At 53.6% G+C, this 15,877-nt stretch overlaps 1 protein-coding gene across 2 annotated transcripts; it reads right to left on the bottom strand.

The window, feature by feature from the left end:
- Window positions 1–1,439: 1,439 nt before the first annotated feature.
- On the bottom strand, window positions 1,440–7,042 carry TRIM50 (tripartite motif containing 50). Of its 2 annotated transcripts, none has more exons than XM_082294513.1 (6): window positions 6,436–7,042; window positions 5,700–5,799; window positions 3,664–3,887; window positions 3,538–3,560; window positions 2,882–2,994; window positions 1,440–2,381 (listed from the first exon to the last, which is right to left on the bottom strand). In XM_082294513.1, the coding sequence occupies exons 1-6, from the start codon at window positions 6,871–6,873 to the stop codon at window positions 1,810–1,812; spliced, it is 1,470 nt and encodes a 489-aa protein (XP_082150639.1). In that variant the 5' UTR covers window positions 6,874–7,042; the 3' UTR covers window positions 1,440–1,809. The 2 variants fall into 2 exon arrangements, with proteins under 2 accessions (XP_082150639.1, XP_082150638.1); XM_082294512.1 differs by having other exon boundaries at window positions 3,664–3,894; window positions 5,704–5,799.
- Between the last annotated feature and the right edge of the window lie 8,835 nt (window positions 7,043–15,877).

Here is a 15,877-nt window from a genome sequence, read left to right as displayed (position 1 = left end):
CTTTCAGCCCTTTGTCAAGGCATCAAAGGTCATGTTCTTCCTTATCTCCTCAGGCTCCATAAACCCCCTCCCCATGGAGCGGATGTAAGGTCACAATCTCCATGATACCTCCAGGGTGTCAGTGCACTGCAGGACCCACTGAGACCCATCACCCTTCTCCTTCCTGGGACATGGCAAAGCTGTGACTGAGCTTGTCTCACTGGTCTGTTCTCTCTGTTGTGCAGCCTCCAAAAGAAAGATCCTGAAGGAGTGTGGGACTCCCCAAAACACAGCAAAACTCAGCCAAGAGGAACTGCTCTCCCAGTCCAGCTAATTTTTCACTAGAAGACTCCTAAAGCACCATCCAGGACATCCCCAGAGAATCGGCGAGAGACAATTTACAAGGGCCTGGAGTGACAGGACAAGGGGGAATGGCTTCCCACAGCCAGAGGGCGGGGTTAGATGGGATATGAGAAGAAATTCTTTCCTGTGAGGGTGTGGAGGCCCCGTCACAGGGTGCCCAGAGCAGCTGTGGCTGCCTCTGGATCCCTGGCAGTGCCCAAGGCCAGGCTGGACATTGGGGCTGGGAGCAGCCTGGGACAGTGGGAGGTGTCCCTGCCCATGGCAGGGGTGGAATGAGATGAGCTCTGAGGTCCCTTCCAACCCAAACCGGTCCAGGACTCTGATAAATTGTGCTGAGCATTTCAGACTGTGTTTTACCAAATCTCATTTTATTTGAATTGAATCAGACTTCAAATTGAGCAGCTTCTTGATTTCTGTCTGAAAGACATGATGCACAGCCACTCCAGCTGGTATTCCAGGGCTGGTGGCCCCCCAGGGCAGTGTCTCCTGCCTCCTGGTCCTGTGCAAAGGGACCATGGCCCCACTGAGGTTCAGATGAGCTTTTCCTCCAGTGACACACTGGCAGCCCGCTCAAGGCAAGAGCCTTGGGGCAGCAAGAAAGCCTGGAGGAGAAGGGATGTCTCAGGGGATGGAGAGACCAAAGGTGAAGTCTGGGCTATTTTTCTTTCCCTGGTTTCCCCTGCAGCCCTGAAGTACCCATGCCCTGTGGAGGGCAGTTCCCCACACTTGGAGGTTTCCCACCCACGGGGTTTTGAAGGAGGGTGGAGACGTTGGAGTTGCCAGACCTGGAGGGGATCTCCTGACCAGGGCACCAGAGAGAGCAGTCCAGGGAACACCCACACCCACAGAGATATCCTCTCTCTTCACCCCAGGCCCCAGCACCACAAGGCTGGAGTGAAGCCACCATACAGGCAGCTGCCACTCCCAAATCCCTGCCTGGAGGGTGCTGCTGTGTCCCATGGATGGCACAGTGGGATCTCTCAAGGACCCTCTCTGGGCTGGAGAGGACCAGGTCCAGCAGCACCCTTTGCCTTCTGAGATGTTTTGGAGTAGCAACACCACAAACGCACACCATTAACAACACAAGGCTCCCCAAATCAAGCCTTTATTGCCTTATTCCAGCACAATTCACACCAAAGTCAGCACTACATGGCAGGTTGGGCACATACCCTTCCCCAGCAGCCTGTGAGATGAGCATCAGGGCATCAGTGATCAGGGGACTCCCCTGTCCCCGTCAGTGGCACAGAGGGTTATGGCACATCCCTGCTGCAAAGTGCCTTCCCAACATGTGGCACATGGTGGTTATCACACGTGGCAGGTCACCCCAGCAGCCGGGACCATGTGAGAATCCTGCCAGGACACTCACCAAGGCACTGAGGTGTTTCCCTAGTGCTGCCCCACTCACAGGGAGAAGCTGGTTGGGCTCCCAGGTCTCTGCCCACCAGTGACAAACCAGGGCAGCCACTGTCACAGGATGATGCATCCAGTCCCCTGGGGGTCCCTGACCCAGGAGATCACCAAGGGTTCTGCATTTCTGCCCCCCAAAAAGGCACCCAGGAAAAAGAGAGGCCGGAGATTGCCCGAGAACTTGTCAGTGAAGGTGTAAATGTGGGAGCGGTCGCTTACGCTGTAGAAGGAGACTTCTCCCGCCTCGTAGTCCAGGAAGATCCCGACACGCCGGGGTCTCACACTCAGGGTCAGGGGGGACACAGGGACGGTCAGAGCCTCGTAGGTGCCCCCGTTTTGCAGCCGCAGCACCCAGTAGCCATTGTTGGGGGAGAAGAGGACAGTGCCTTTGCGGCCAGCAGCCTCCCGGCACAGCCCCAGGCCCCACTCGGGCTTGTCTCCCACCTGCACCTCCCAGTAGTGGCGGCCCGAGGAGAAGCCCGGGCGGCCCAGCACCACCGGGGTGGTGCCGAATCTCTTGGGGTTGTCAAAGAGGGACAGAAGCAGCTTCTTGCTCCCGCGCCGGACGCTCTTGAGGTCCTCGGACACAGTGAGGTCTGGGTGCGCCGTCTCTGGGTCCAGAATCACGTCCACTGGAGAGAGAGAAGGGTGGAAGGATGGACAAGGCTTCAGGCATCTGCAGGCACGGACACAAGCAGGTGCCTGTGACCTGGATGCTGGGCTCTCCCAAACCATCCCGCCTCCCACCATTATTTGCTCATGGTTCTGCACAGGTCCCAGTGCTGCCTGGTAGTGGGGAAGTGCAATATAGAAAATCAGCCACATCAAAATATTTGGTGTCCAGCTGCAGAGCCAGGGCAGAATGAGGGCAGCTTCAGAAAGAGCCAACACTGAAAGCAAAAGGTCACGGGCAACATGGTGCTTGAAACCCCTGAGGGACATCCTGGGCTTCAGGGTCCCCTCACAATCCATCCAAGACCACAACAAAGGTCTTCCCACCATGAAACCAGCCTGTGCACAAACTGGGAGCAGCTGGACAAAGCTTGTTGGAAAAACCTCCCTGTGCCCCAGGGTACTGGGGGAAACCAGAGCCCAAATGTGCCTGGAGCTGGCACAAAAGCAGCCCCCTTACCTTTGAACTTCTTCAGCATGTCCCTCATACCCAGGCAGCGCTCAGGAATGCTGTAGTTTTCCTTCAGGGTCACAGACACAGCCTGGGGGGATTGGAACTTTACCCCTTCACACCTGAGAAGAGAGGGATGTCCATGGGCTGTATCCAGAGCCTGTGCCATGACCCCTCTCTTCTGGGGAGCGGAGTTAATGCCCTTTTGTTGGCTCCATAGATCCATCGCCTCCCTGGAGCTCTGGCTGGGAAGAGCACTAGGGATAATTACTTGCATATTGGCAACCCAAGTGAGATCAGAGTTAAACAATACAGGGAGCAGGAGTACCAGGCCTGGGGAAGGAAGGAGCAAAGCCACTGGGCAGCACATCCCTTAGGAGGGGACACATCTCTCATGTCACAAGCCAGGCAAGACCTTGGCTCTGAGCTCCTTGTGAAAGAGGATGGATCCTCTGAGGGATTGTCTCTGTCCCTCCTGTGTCTATCCCAGGAGGACCAAAGCAGATGCTGGGCAGGGAGGACGGGATGGAACAGACACAAACATCTGCCTCAGAGCCTGGAGGCAGCCTGGAGGACAGTAGGAGGAACAACCATGGTGCCTGCCAGAAATAACCATGGGTACCTGCCAGGAGTAATCAAGGCACCTACCAGCAAAAATCACCCACCTGCTCAGGATGCTTTTCATGTCCTAGAAGATAACAAAAATGATTCTAGGTTTGTCTGGGCCAAGCACCCACCCAGGTGACAAAGTCACTGGGGCTGAGTTAGTGGTGCTGGTGGCAAAGCCTGACCTTGAGCAGCCCATCAGCTGGCTGCTGGCTCTTCTCCTTTATCTCCAGGATCAGCTCCTCCAGCAAGCACTTCTCCTCCACCAGCCTGGCCAGGTTTTCATTGATCAGCAGCAGAATCTGCTTCTCCTCCTCCTCCAGCTTCTGGAGCAGGAGCTTCTCCTCATCAGCCAGCAGCCGATGCAGCTTCCCAAACTCACTTACAATCCTCTCCCGCTTTTTCTTCACTGTCTCCTTGGGATAAGAAGATTCATGGGGTGAACATTACCCAGGCAGCCGAGACAGAGCCGGATGCTCCGGCATCCATGCCCAGCATCAGGCCCTGGGAAAACACCGCATTTTTGTGATAAGTGCATGAATTTAAAAACCAGCTGGAGGCAAACTTGTGCTTCCACCTCACTGGAGTTCCTGCTTCACATCCTCAGTTTACCAGCAGCAGGACTCTGCCTAGGGCATTTCTGCTCAGCTGGACCCCAGATGTCTGGGGTGTGTTGGGCTGCAAGGAAGTGACCTCAGGTGTTGGGGTAGGTTTTTATTACAACTCATACCTCCAGCCAAATCCAGGCTAATTCACTGCTTGTGCAGATGGAAAATGCTGGGAAAATCCCCAGTAAAGGGCAAGAGGTGGAAAAACCATAAAATCATGGAGTGGTTTCAGTTGGAAGGGACCTTAAAGACCATCTGCTTCCAGCCCTGCCACGGGCAGGGACACCTTCCACTAGATCAGGCTGCTCCAAGCCTCATCCAACCTGGCCCTGGACACTTGTAGGGATGGGGCAGCCACAGCTTCTCTGGACAACCTGTGCCAGGGCCTCACCACCCTCACAGGGAGGAAATTGTTCCTTATCTCTAATCCAAATCTCTCTTCTTTTAGTTTAAAACAGTTCCCTCTTCTCCTCTCTCTGCCATGTAAAGAAGCCCCAGGGCTGTGGAGGGCTCCCTGGGTCTCACTATAAGGTGAAGAGCCAGCAATAGGCAGGCTCTGCCAGTGCTTTAGGGTTTTTCACCTCAGCCCTAAAAACTAGCTGGAAACCTGGAGCTGCAGAAAGACACCCTGTGGTGAGCTTGGGCCGGGAAACCTCAGAACAAAGAAGATGAAGGACAGGAAATTGAACTTCATTTTTTTTCCATCCAAGTACATCACTCCTTGGACCTGAGTCATGAAGACTTGATAAGCCAGAACAGCCTCTTCCACCCACCATCCACAAGGGACTTCTTGCTCTTTTTGCTCTAAAAGCACAACCAGAGGAAGCTGGAGGCAGCTGAGCCACGGCCCTGAGCCCTGACTCAGGCAGATGGGAGGATAGTGACACAGCTCTCACAGTCTCTATCCCCAGCCCCATCCCAGCCCCAGGGGGGACAGAGGGTTCACAGGGACTTCCTCAAAACCCAACACCACTTGCCTGGACTGCCACAGGCAAGGGAGCTGAGCAAAAAACTAGGGGAGTTCAGAGAAGCCTGTTTTCCCTGCCAGAGCTGATTAACCATCAGCTCACATTCAGGGCTGGATAACTCATCCAGCAGTTTCATTTCCTTTTCTACAGTAACTTTCACTTTCCAGCTTTCACCCCAAGGGACTTGAAACGCAGCTGTTTGCTGGCATCTGCTCTTCCCAGAACTGTCTGGAGTCAGGCAGAGGTGCAGTAATTCAGCTTTTTTTTTTCTTATGAAAACACTTCTGGTTCCTGCTGTTGTGGAGCACAGCTCACCACACAGCTCATGCCTGGCCTGGAACTCAAGCACATGTTGTAAAACAAAGGGCAATAAAAAATAGCCCATGTCTCCTTGTTTAACCAGCACAAAGTCCTCATGATTCCAGGGAATCTGGCATGCTGCTCCTTGCAAACCTTTTTATGGAGCCACACATAGTTACTGAGCCTGGCTTCCAGCATTGCTCCTACATGTGACAGCAGGACACGGGGACATGTCCAAGCCTGGAGACTATGACAAATCTGTGTTCCCAGACAAGACCATTCAGGGTGTTTTTTAAAAAATCCTGATATCTCTGAAGCTCATTCTTTAAGAATTAAGACAGGCACCTGCCTTGCACTCCTGGGTTTTCATCCTTTCTGCTGACTCACGCTTCTTCACCTCCTCCACTTCCTTTGAAAGATTCTCCAGGGATTTCTGGAGTTTGACCTGGGAAGAGGAAAAATGGGCTCAGCTCACCCCACCAGCACCCGCTGAGCACTGCAGGTTGGCTGGGTCCCCTCTGCCTGGGGGGAGACAGTGACCCGGTGCCAGGCGGTGCCAGCACTGGCACCCGAACCAAGCAGCTGCGCTCTTCATTCCACTTGCAGCGTTAACCCTCCCCGTGCTCCTCAGGTTTACCCTATGCTTTTCCTCACTATTAAGGTTCTGGAGTGCAAAGTGACAGCCCTCCTTCAACGCTGGGATGAAGGGTGGATGGTGGTACTTCCAGGATCACTGCTGGGATGTGGGGTTTGGGTGCCAGCATCCCTCCACCGAGGCAAAACGTCCTCAGGGACCCACCGGCTCAGCTTCTGCAGGGGTTGTGAATGGGCAGGGAGCCAGGCTGCCTCCCTGAACTGGATGGACAGGGTGAGCCTGGGTCCATCGACAATTTGGGAGACAAGGCGGGTCCAGCCTTATCCCTGCAGCGAGGGCGGCTGGGGGAGCGTCACCGTCTGCGCCACCTCTTCTCCGCTCTCCCAGCGGTGCCACTGGGCATGCTGGGGTCCCGGTGGCCGCACGCCCCCGTGCCAGAGTGCCTCGGGGCAGGGCGGGGACCCCCGGTGCGCCACCGTGCCCTACCTTGTACACGTGCGCCGCCTCCTCGATGGGGTAGACGGTGTGCGGGCGGTGCTGCAGGGACTCCCGGCACACCACGCAGATGGGCTCCTCGTCCTCCTCGCAGAACAGCTTCAGGCGCTCGTCGTGCTGGGGGCACAGGGGGGTGCCCGGCTCCAGCTCGGGCCCCAGGCCGCCCCGCAGCCCCAGCTGGCGGATGCTCTCCACGATGTTGGCCAGCTGCCTGTTGGGTCGGAAGCCGCTGCGGTGGCAGGAGGCCCGGCACTGCGGGCAGGAGAAGGGCCCGTCGGCCCAGAGCCCCTTGTCCTGGCAGTGTTTGGCGATGCAGCCCCGGCAGAAGTTGTGCCCGCAGTCGATGCTGACCGGCTCGCTCATGTACTCCAGGCAGATGGGGCAGATGGCCTCCTCCTGCAGCCGCTCCAGGGCACCTGCCAGCGCCATGGGGACCCGCTGCTCTCGACGGGCACTGCCCTCGCCCCTCCTCAACCAGCAAAGGCGGACTCGCAGGCAGGCACGGCTGGCACAGCCCCACGGCGAGGAAGTGGCGGCAGTGCCATGAAAGCCTGGAGGACGAGCCGGCCTTGCTGCCGGGTAGCACCGGCCACGGAGCTTCCGTGCTGGCGGGGGGAGGAGCTGGCACCGGCCGGGACAGCTGCAGCCAGCCCCAAGGGCTGGGACTGCCTCCAGCCCGGCGGGGCAAAGCCAGAAAAAAGCCCGCGGGGAGAGCGGGACAGATTAGGAAGCACCAGAAATAACCCGCGCCCAGAGGTAACCCCAGGCCAGGACGGTGGTGGAGATGCGGTCGGGTCTGGTGTTGGCTGAGCCAGCAGCCCCTGGAGCCCCTGTGGCACCTGCCTGCTGCCCAAAGGTGCTGGTCGAGGTCGGGGACCCCTCGCCACACCAACAATTGTGCCAAAACATCCCCCGGGACACCCACTCACTGCAGAGAGCTGAGAACTTGGGAATGTGCCGGGGCAGGAGGCAGGAGGGACAGGCAGGATGAGAAATGCTCTCCTATGCATGCACACAGGGGCTGGGGGACAGCCAGGAGTCACCCCATCACTCACAGACACTCGAGTGTCAGCCCTGATCCCCTCCCAGCCACTGGTACGCACCCCAGTCTCTGCAGAGCATCCCAAGAACCACTGGGAGAAGCTGCAGGGTTTGCTCCTTTTTATTATATGATAACTTTAACACATTCAGTACAAAGGAGGATGAAGGGCTTCACTGAAAATGCCAAATAAATTAAGACTACCTTTGCATAATTCTAAATAAAAGAGGTAAACACTGAGTTGAATACCCTGCCAAATTCCCAGGCAATGAGAAAATGGAATACGTCTCAGAGGTGTCCATGAGAGCAGGTCCTTGCAGAAGTGATGCTTGGAGAGAGCTCATCCACTGTGCTCATTCTCCTTTAATTGATTCATGATGTCCTGGACCCACTTGTCATTCAGGTTGGCACAGACCAGCTTGTTCTTGACAGTGGTAAATCTGGAAAAGGAAATCCAGTGAGGAAAGGAGAGGGAAAGGAAGACAGAGAGGAGAGTGGGACCACCTGCTCCACACCACCAGTGAACCCTGCCAGACAGCTCTACAGGCTGCAAAACAGCCCTAGGAAAATGGAGTGGGGGTGGGTCTATGTCATTAGAGGTATCCCGCTCTCTGTCACTTAAGCCACTTTGTCCCCAGCATCTCTGCAGCTGGGACACCGTGCTGGCTGGGTCCCACTATCTGGGGTGAGGGGCGTGACCAGCAAAAGCTCTTTTGGCTCAAATTTAATAGGGAGGTTCACAAACTGGCTGCCTGGGATGTGGGCTTGCCCTGTGATATGTTCCCAGGCTGTTCTCCTCACACGGGAGAGCCCTGCCCAGTGCTTTTCCTTGTCAGGATGAGGTGTGATGTGGGGTTCCCTGACACTGTCAGGACAAGCAGGGTCCCCAGAAACAGGGCAGGAGACCTACTCACATCACAGCTGGTGGGGAGCAGTGTCTGCCCGTGTGCTCAAACTTCACCACACGGCTCAAGGGCAATGGTCTGGTGATGCGCTCAACACAGCAGGGACCATAAAAGTTGAGAGAAACTGGAAGAGAAGTTTTCTGATTACACCAGATCAGGAAAAGTGCCAGTGGGGAGAAATAGGGTCAGAAGATGAGAAGATCCCCATTGGAGGAAGTGCTGCTTCCAGAGTGGCCTCCCACCACAGCCACCTTCCCCTCAGGGAGCCAAGGTAAGACAGGCCTCTCCTTTCCTGCAGCAGATGCTGGGGAGAGAGAGCTGCCAAGCATTACTAGACCTTATGCAACAGATAGGAAGAGGAGAGAGCACCTTGGAGAGGAGAGATTGGACTCACTTGGAGAAGAGGCAGCCTGGTAGCAGAAGACAGCCACAAAAAGTACAGCAAGGGCTGCTGTGAAGGTCTTCATGGTCCTGGTGGGTGGAGATGAATTGTAGGAGTCAGGCAGGACTGTTGCAGAGTGTCCCTTACGGTGCCTAGTGTGGGATCCATGGGTTCAGCCCTCTTTATAGAGGGAGAGAGCAACCAAGGATGGAGACATGATGGAAACATTGCTGAAAGCCGTGACACAATGGAAAAAGTGCAGTGTCAAGGATACCACACAGCCCTGCAGAGGAAACCATCCAGAGCCCTGATGAGAGCAGTGTCCTGATATGGCACCAGGTTCGATACCATTGAATGATATGATACCATGAGAGGGCAGAGAACAGGATGTGGCTTGTCATTTTCTTTCCCCTGACCTAAGGACTCTGCAGAAAACCCAGAATGAGCGATTCAGAAGATCGTTAGGTTGACCACTTGCCTAGAAGTCACAGCAATGGATGGAGGACGACCATGGTTGTCACACACTTGTGTTTCCCGGAACATCTGCATCATGGACAAACAGGAGATCTCACCTCTGCCACAGCAACTGGAGCAGGGAAAATCTGTGAGTCGGGCTGGCCACCCGTGTGCCCACCCAGCCATGCTGGGTCCCACTTGCAGTGGGGGCTTCCTCCGTGGGACCCCAAAGGCCATCGGTGCATAAATGTGCAGAGCAGAGGGTGGAGCATGGTGCCATTCCAGACCTGGGCTCCTCTTCTGTGCTTGAGCATCCCTTCCAGCAAGTCTTTAGGGAATTGGTTCTGTTACATCACAGCTTCCCAAATACCAGTGACAGCTAAAATAGGACTCAGTTCTTCATGGACATGGGAATCAGCCATTGATGCCTACAGAGAACTTTAGGAGCTCATGACCATGTTGGCACAGCAAAGCTGACTCAGATGATTATTTGGTTCCAGCAGTGTAGCACTAGCACCCTCTTGACACTGCTCTGTCATTGTCCCAGCTGCCAAACACACACACAGAAAAGATTGGCTGATTTAGCTCATATTGCTTAGGACAAGAATGGTGTCTGCACTGTCAGAAAAACTGTTGGAAATGTTACATCCCTCCAGAAGGGGTCTGCTGTTTTCCAGGCAAAGGTCTGTGGACAGAGCCTCAGGAGAGTGGAGGAAGAGAGAGGTCTCCATGGTGCTAGGAAATGTGTCTGGGTGCAGGACAACCACAGCCACAGTGGGAAAGCCAGAGGAGCAGGCTGCCTTTCCTGATGGTCCAGTAACAAAAGGGGTCTTGCTCCTCTCTGGAGGAGGATGATCACAAAATAGAATTCCCCAACCAAAGTGGGGCTTCTTGGAGGAACCCAGAGGAGGAACTCAAAGGGAAATTAAGATAGGTGAATTTAAGATAGGGAAATTAAGAAGGGTGGATTCCAGGCCTGGGGCTCCCAAGTGCTCCAGGGCATGTGATCGATAATCAGCACATCTCAGGAGACTGAACTCCATGGAAAAGTGAGCCAGACTCATTAGAGGGTGCAGGCTGGTGCCATGGTGGTGTTTGTTTTACACAGAGCTTTTTCTCTCACTACAACACTCTGTTACTAAGCATGAGCAAAACTGAGCCTGGGTGAGACCACACGTGGTGCCTTGGTGCCAGGGAGGTGCAGGTACAAACCTGGGGAGTGGGCAGTGGAGGAGGGTCTGCCCGCAGAGCCCTGGGAGCACAGGGCATGTTGCTGGGTTTCTGAAAGGACATTTCCTTAGCAGACACATACCTGCCCCTTCCCACAGCAGTCAGGCAGGCTCCATACAGCCCATGGATTCTCTGTTGCCATCACAGCCCAGTCCCCAGCTTAGCCTTGGCACATCCATTTCCTCTCTGAAGCTCTTTCCCCATGCATTGGCTCGCTTCTATCCCAGCTCCTGCTAAAAGGTTAAACTCCCAGAGTGAGAGTCAGTTGAGACAGCCAGAATCAAGGCTGAGGTTTTACTTGTGAAGAGGACTCGGAATACCCTGCTCCAAATAGCTGAGGAGCTCAGGATTCCTGTAGGATCCTTCCTGCTCCATGATCTGCCTTGTCCTGTGTTCCAGAGCCCATTTAGATACTGGGATGAAACCTGGCACCTCCAAGGGCATGAGGTCCTACCACCACCCTGGATCCACTCCCCCCCAACACTGCACACAGTGGGACAAGGAAGGTGTGAGGGGACCGAAACCCAAAGCTCAGCAAGAAGGAGTGCAAGGACAGGGACAAACTGCCTGCACACCTTAGGAGCAGGAGTGCTGATGGAGCTTGGTGTGCCATTCCAAGGGAAACATGGAACAAAGGATGGAGCAGCACGGAGGCACTGCAGTCATTCTCTGTTGAAATCAAAGCAAATATAAAACAAAGGATGGAGTGACACAGCAGTGTCGTGGACAGGCAAACAATGCAGCTAATGGGAACTGAGCCAAAGGAATGATCTAGATGGAAATCGAAAGCTGAACTTTGCTCAACTCAGAAATACATATTACTTTTCACACTTCTTCATATGCTAATAGCTAAAGTCACTCAAACTCCACCTAAACAGTAAATGACATCAACTGTAACTTTACTGTTTCCCAAGAAAATAATATAAATATAGCTGAAGTGGGGAGGGAGGTCAGGAGACTCCAATATTTTTGCAGTCGGTTATTATCAGTGGCAGTCTCTGAACCTGTCACGGTCTTCTCTGAGCAATGTTAATAAACTGCTCAAGTGTGAGTCACAGAATCACAGAACCACTGAATAATTAAGGTTGGAAAAGCCCTCCAAGATCAGGTGCCACAAACATCTACTCCTTCCATCCCCTACTCCTTCCATTTCTACCAGCATATGCAGAAACAAACTTGCCCAAATTTCCATTTGGACCAACCCTACACTGCTCTGACACATCTCTGCACAAGGACCAGAATAAAACTGAGAGGAGGAGAACAGACTGGGGAATGAGCTGGAGCCTGCTCGCTGATGGCTCACACCAACACAGCCCAGCTCAGAGCAGCTTTAGTTGAGTGTTCTGGATGTTCCACAACATTCAATTACAGGTTTGATCAAAATGTCAAGATTTGTTTTGAAAAATCAGTATTTTATAGCAGGAATATAAATGTACCTCAACACTGTCAATGAATTCTCCCTCCTTTCAGATACACCGTGCTGTGTTTCCTGCTTTTATTCATCCCAAAGGAATTCTTGGAGGTTTCAACACCTCTGTTATTTCCCCTATTCACTGTTTTCCTCAACTCTCTTCCTTCCTAAAGATTCTGTATTTCAGTCTTGGCTGCTCCTTCCTGCCAAGACAAATAATGCAAATCTCTAAATATTTTGATTTCTAAAACCTCCTCCATATTATACATCCTAAATAGTGGCTATTTATGGAGTCTGTAAAACCTCTGCCTTATGGTGTGTTTCAGCTATAGAGACCACACACGATGTCTTTGGATCCATCACCAGGACAGTTTTGGGATGTGGGAGGAAGCCTCTGCTCAGCCCTGAGGGCAGCCTCCACCACACCACCTCCTGGGCTGGAGTCATGTCTGGGGGATCACATTATCACAGTCCTCCTGGGAGCTGCTGGATCACTAATGTGGGAAACGGAGTTTAACTGTGAGCAAATCAGTTGGAAACAGAAAAAAACTGACTGGGGCCAGAGATCCCGGGGTGGTGCAGCTCCAAGCAAGATCTCAGATGAGAAGAAGTATTTTCAAGAAGAATTGAGACTTTCCACATGGGAATTGAAGTCTGCAAGATGATAAGTGGCCTAAAAAGAGGGACAAAGTGAATAGTCACTGTCTGTCCCAGAGCAGGAGCTACAGATCATTCAATGGAGCAGGCAAGAGGTAGGTTCAAAAGTAACAGAGGGAGGCAGCTCTTCACATGAGGAGCTCCTTGCCAAGGGACATGGTGAGCACAAGGAAATTTCCTTGAGTCCGAGCTTGGATTTCAGACCGATAAGCTTGAGAAGATTTGGAAAATGAGAATGGTTGGGGGCTGGAAGTGCACTCCAGGGTGGCAGTACAAATATTGGTCTGTTTCTTCAAGGGGTCTGCTGTGGCCACGTCTGGAGGTATCAAGGCTGGTCTAGATGGATCCTTAGTCTACATCCTCTGGGACTGTTCATCTTTGATTCCCCAGGACAACTGGCCCAACAGGACCATCAGGGCTACAGAGTAGCTTGTGAAATTGCATTGAAATCCCTGGACTGAAATCTATACATCAGGATGTGCCTCCAGATAAATATTTTTGGTAAATGTCAGCAGAAAGACACCAACAGTTTCTAAGCAGACAGCAAGGCAGAAATACATTGCTGCAGTTCTTGCAATTTTCCAAGACAAATTTGGGGCACCTATAAAAACTTCACTTTGGGACCAAGAGTCTAAGGAGCAGGAGGTGGCTGGATGCCAAGTTGGGATGTGGCCGTCACAGAAACGTGATGGTACTTCCCAGGACAGCCAAATGATGCCTCTGCCACATGACAACTTTGTTTCCCCAGTGATGCACTCAGTACTGAGCAGCCACTGGCCTGGAGCTGAGCAGGGCTTGTCCAGCAGCTGCAGCACAGCGTGACAGGTTTAGCCACGGTTCAGAGACAGGAAAATAAAACCATTTAGTGTTGGGTTTGAGATGGGCAGGACCTGAGCCTGCCAAGCACCAGCATGACGGCTGCGTTGTCCTTGCACACTCTGCCGCCTGTTGTTGTCAGCTGGAGGTACAGGGGACCTCTGCCAGTCAGGCCATGGAGTTGCAGGAATCCTGAAAACAACGTTTGACAAGAGCACTTGTGCATGTTGGATCATGGAAATCATAGAAATCATGGAGTCATTTGGATTGGAAAAGACCTCCAACATCATTGAGTACAGCACTGCCAAGGCCACCACTAACCATGGCCCTAAGCATCACATCTCTATTTCTGTTAAAGCCCTCCAGGGATGGTGACTCCACCACTGCCCTGGGCAGCCTGTTCCAATGCTTGACCACTCTTTCAGTGAAGAAATTTTCCCTAATATCCAACCTGAACCTCCCTTGATTCAACTTGAGGCCGTTTCCCCTTGTCCTATCACTTGTTCCCTAGGAGCAGAGCCCGATCCCCACCTGGCTCCACCCTCCTGCCAGGGAGTTGTAGAGAGCCAGAACGTTTCCCATATCATAAAGGGAAGACAGGGATATACTGGCTCTCCAGATCCATGGCCATGCCTTGCTGCAGCGCCTGCCTTGTGCTCTCCCAACACGGCTCTGCAGCCAGCACAGGGCTCCTACACCCAGCTACACAGTAGGACACCCAAGTCCCACACAGAAATCCTTTCCTCGGTGATCCCGCTCTGGCAGCCAAAGCTCACAACACAGAAATAAAGGAAGAACTAGGAAGAATTTCTTCACAGAAAGGGTGATCAGACATTGGAATGGGCTGCCCAGGGAGGTGGTGGAGTCACCATCCCTGGAGGTGTTTAAGGAAAGACTGGATGTGACACTTAGTGCCGTGGTCTAATTGACAGGGTGGTGATCAGTCACAGGTTGGACTTGATGATCTCAGAGGTCTTTTCCAACCAATTGATTCTGTGAAACCAAGTTTGCCATGCCCTGCCTTGGAAGAGACCTGGGCTTGGTGGGTGCTCCAGCTGGACCTGCTGGCCATGCCAAAGGGAAGGTCTCCAGCAAGTGGCAAAAACACTTCCCACCTCCAGGTCCTCTCATGAGCCGGTTTCTCACCTAGGCAGCTGCCCCTGCAGCCCAGCATCCCTGTGGAGTTCAGGTCTTCTCCTGTTCAGGTCTTTGCTCTGGAAACCTGTTCAGCTTTGCTTTTGAATTCTTGGGCAAGCAGAGGCAGTTGCTGAGGCTTCCATGCAGAAAACACAGCAGATGATGTTTTGGGGTTACAGCCCTCCTTGTAACACCTGGGCAAGTAGGAGACCTCCTCCTAGATAGCACAGAGGTGAGGGCCCCATGGACCTCAAGCGCCTTAGTCAAGCAGTCTTCTCCAAGACCTTCTCCCAATCCCAGGCTGCTCTGCCTCCAATGCTCTCCCAGGTCCTGCACCAGGACTGTCCCTGCCCCACATAGCAGCCCAGGGTCTCTTTGGGAGCATAAGCAAAGACTCAGCAGCAGCATCTGGTTTGCCCAAAGCATTCAAAACATGGGATCAAAAAATGAACAACCTCTCCATGCCCCCATGCCTGCTCCTCCTGGCACAATCTTTGCTCCCCAGGGACCCTTCTGCTGGGTTTGGACCACTACCCTGCTGTCTCCAGATGGGCACTTTGGCTCAGAAGTTGTTTTTATCCCACAGTCTGAGCAAATCACCCCATCACCAGGGCAGGGCTGCATCTGGGGCTGCAGGATTGGGTTTATGGAAGGCTTGAAATGGCCACTGCCCTTTCCAGATATGCCCCCCAGGGATGGCTCATCTGCTCAGGTGGGATCAGGATGGCGTGCCTTGGAATGTGTGAAGGCACTACTGAAGGGGATCCATTTGGGATCCATTTTTCTCACCTCCAAGGGGGAAAGAGCAGGATCTTAGCACAGAGCCCTGTGCCTGCCCACTCCAGCACAGCCAGCAGGATAACAGAGGAAGGACTGTTGGAGCTCTGTGATTCTGTTTTCCTGCTGAAACAAGGGCGATCTGTGCTCTCCCTGAGCCCAGGCCAGGCCATGGGAGGATCATGAGTGCTGCAACAGCACCCTGGGACTCTGCAGCTCTGGCTGGGGAGGGGATTGGAAAAGGAGACTCTAGCTCCCAGCCCCTGGGAAAAGAGCATCCCTGAGCCCCGGGCAGGGCCCACAGCCCCTGCAGTCCCTTCTGGCCCCTCTCCTGCCACTTGTGCTTCCCCTTTGGGTTAAGGCTGTCCTGACAGAATGGGAGCAAACGCCCTTTAAGGGTCCTGTGGATAGGAGCCTCTGGGGATGGTGCAGGAAGAGGGAACTGCTGTATGGAGCCCTGCAAGAGGGGAAGGAGCTCCAGTCCCACCTGCCTGACCTGAGCAGTGCTTGATGGGTACCACACTCTGCTGAGCAGGAAAAAAGAGAGGGCACACATTGTCCTCTACATGCCCAGACAATGTCTGTCCCTACACAGGCCAGACACCCCCATGAGGGGTTCTGCC

Source organism: Coloeus monedula (genome assembly GCF_965178545.1).
Source record: "Coloeus monedula genome assembly, chromosome: 20".
Classification (NCBI taxonomy): Eukaryota; Metazoa; Chordata; class Aves; order Passeriformes; family Corvidae; genus Coloeus; species Coloeus monedula.
Note: the sequence above shows the minus strand (reverse complement) of the source record. Positions and strands in the feature narration are given on the sequence as shown.

What these genes read in the sequence shown, in the direction of transcription:
- TRIM50 (XM_082294512.1), bottom strand. Translation starts at nt 6,873, where the DNA reads ATGGCGCTGGCAGGTGCCCTGGAGCGGCTGCAGGAGGAGGCCATCTGC. An exon ending in AGGCGGCGCACGTGTACAAG is followed by an intron (nt 5,800 to 6,435) that starts GTAGGGCACGGT and finishes TCCTCTTCCCAG; the next exon opens with GTCAAACTCCAGAAATCCCT. An exon ending in ATGAAAAGCATCCTGAGCAG is followed by an intron (nt 2,995 to 3,537) that starts GTGGGTGATTTT and finishes CTCTCTTCTCAG; the next exon opens with GTGTGAAGGGGTAAAGTTCC.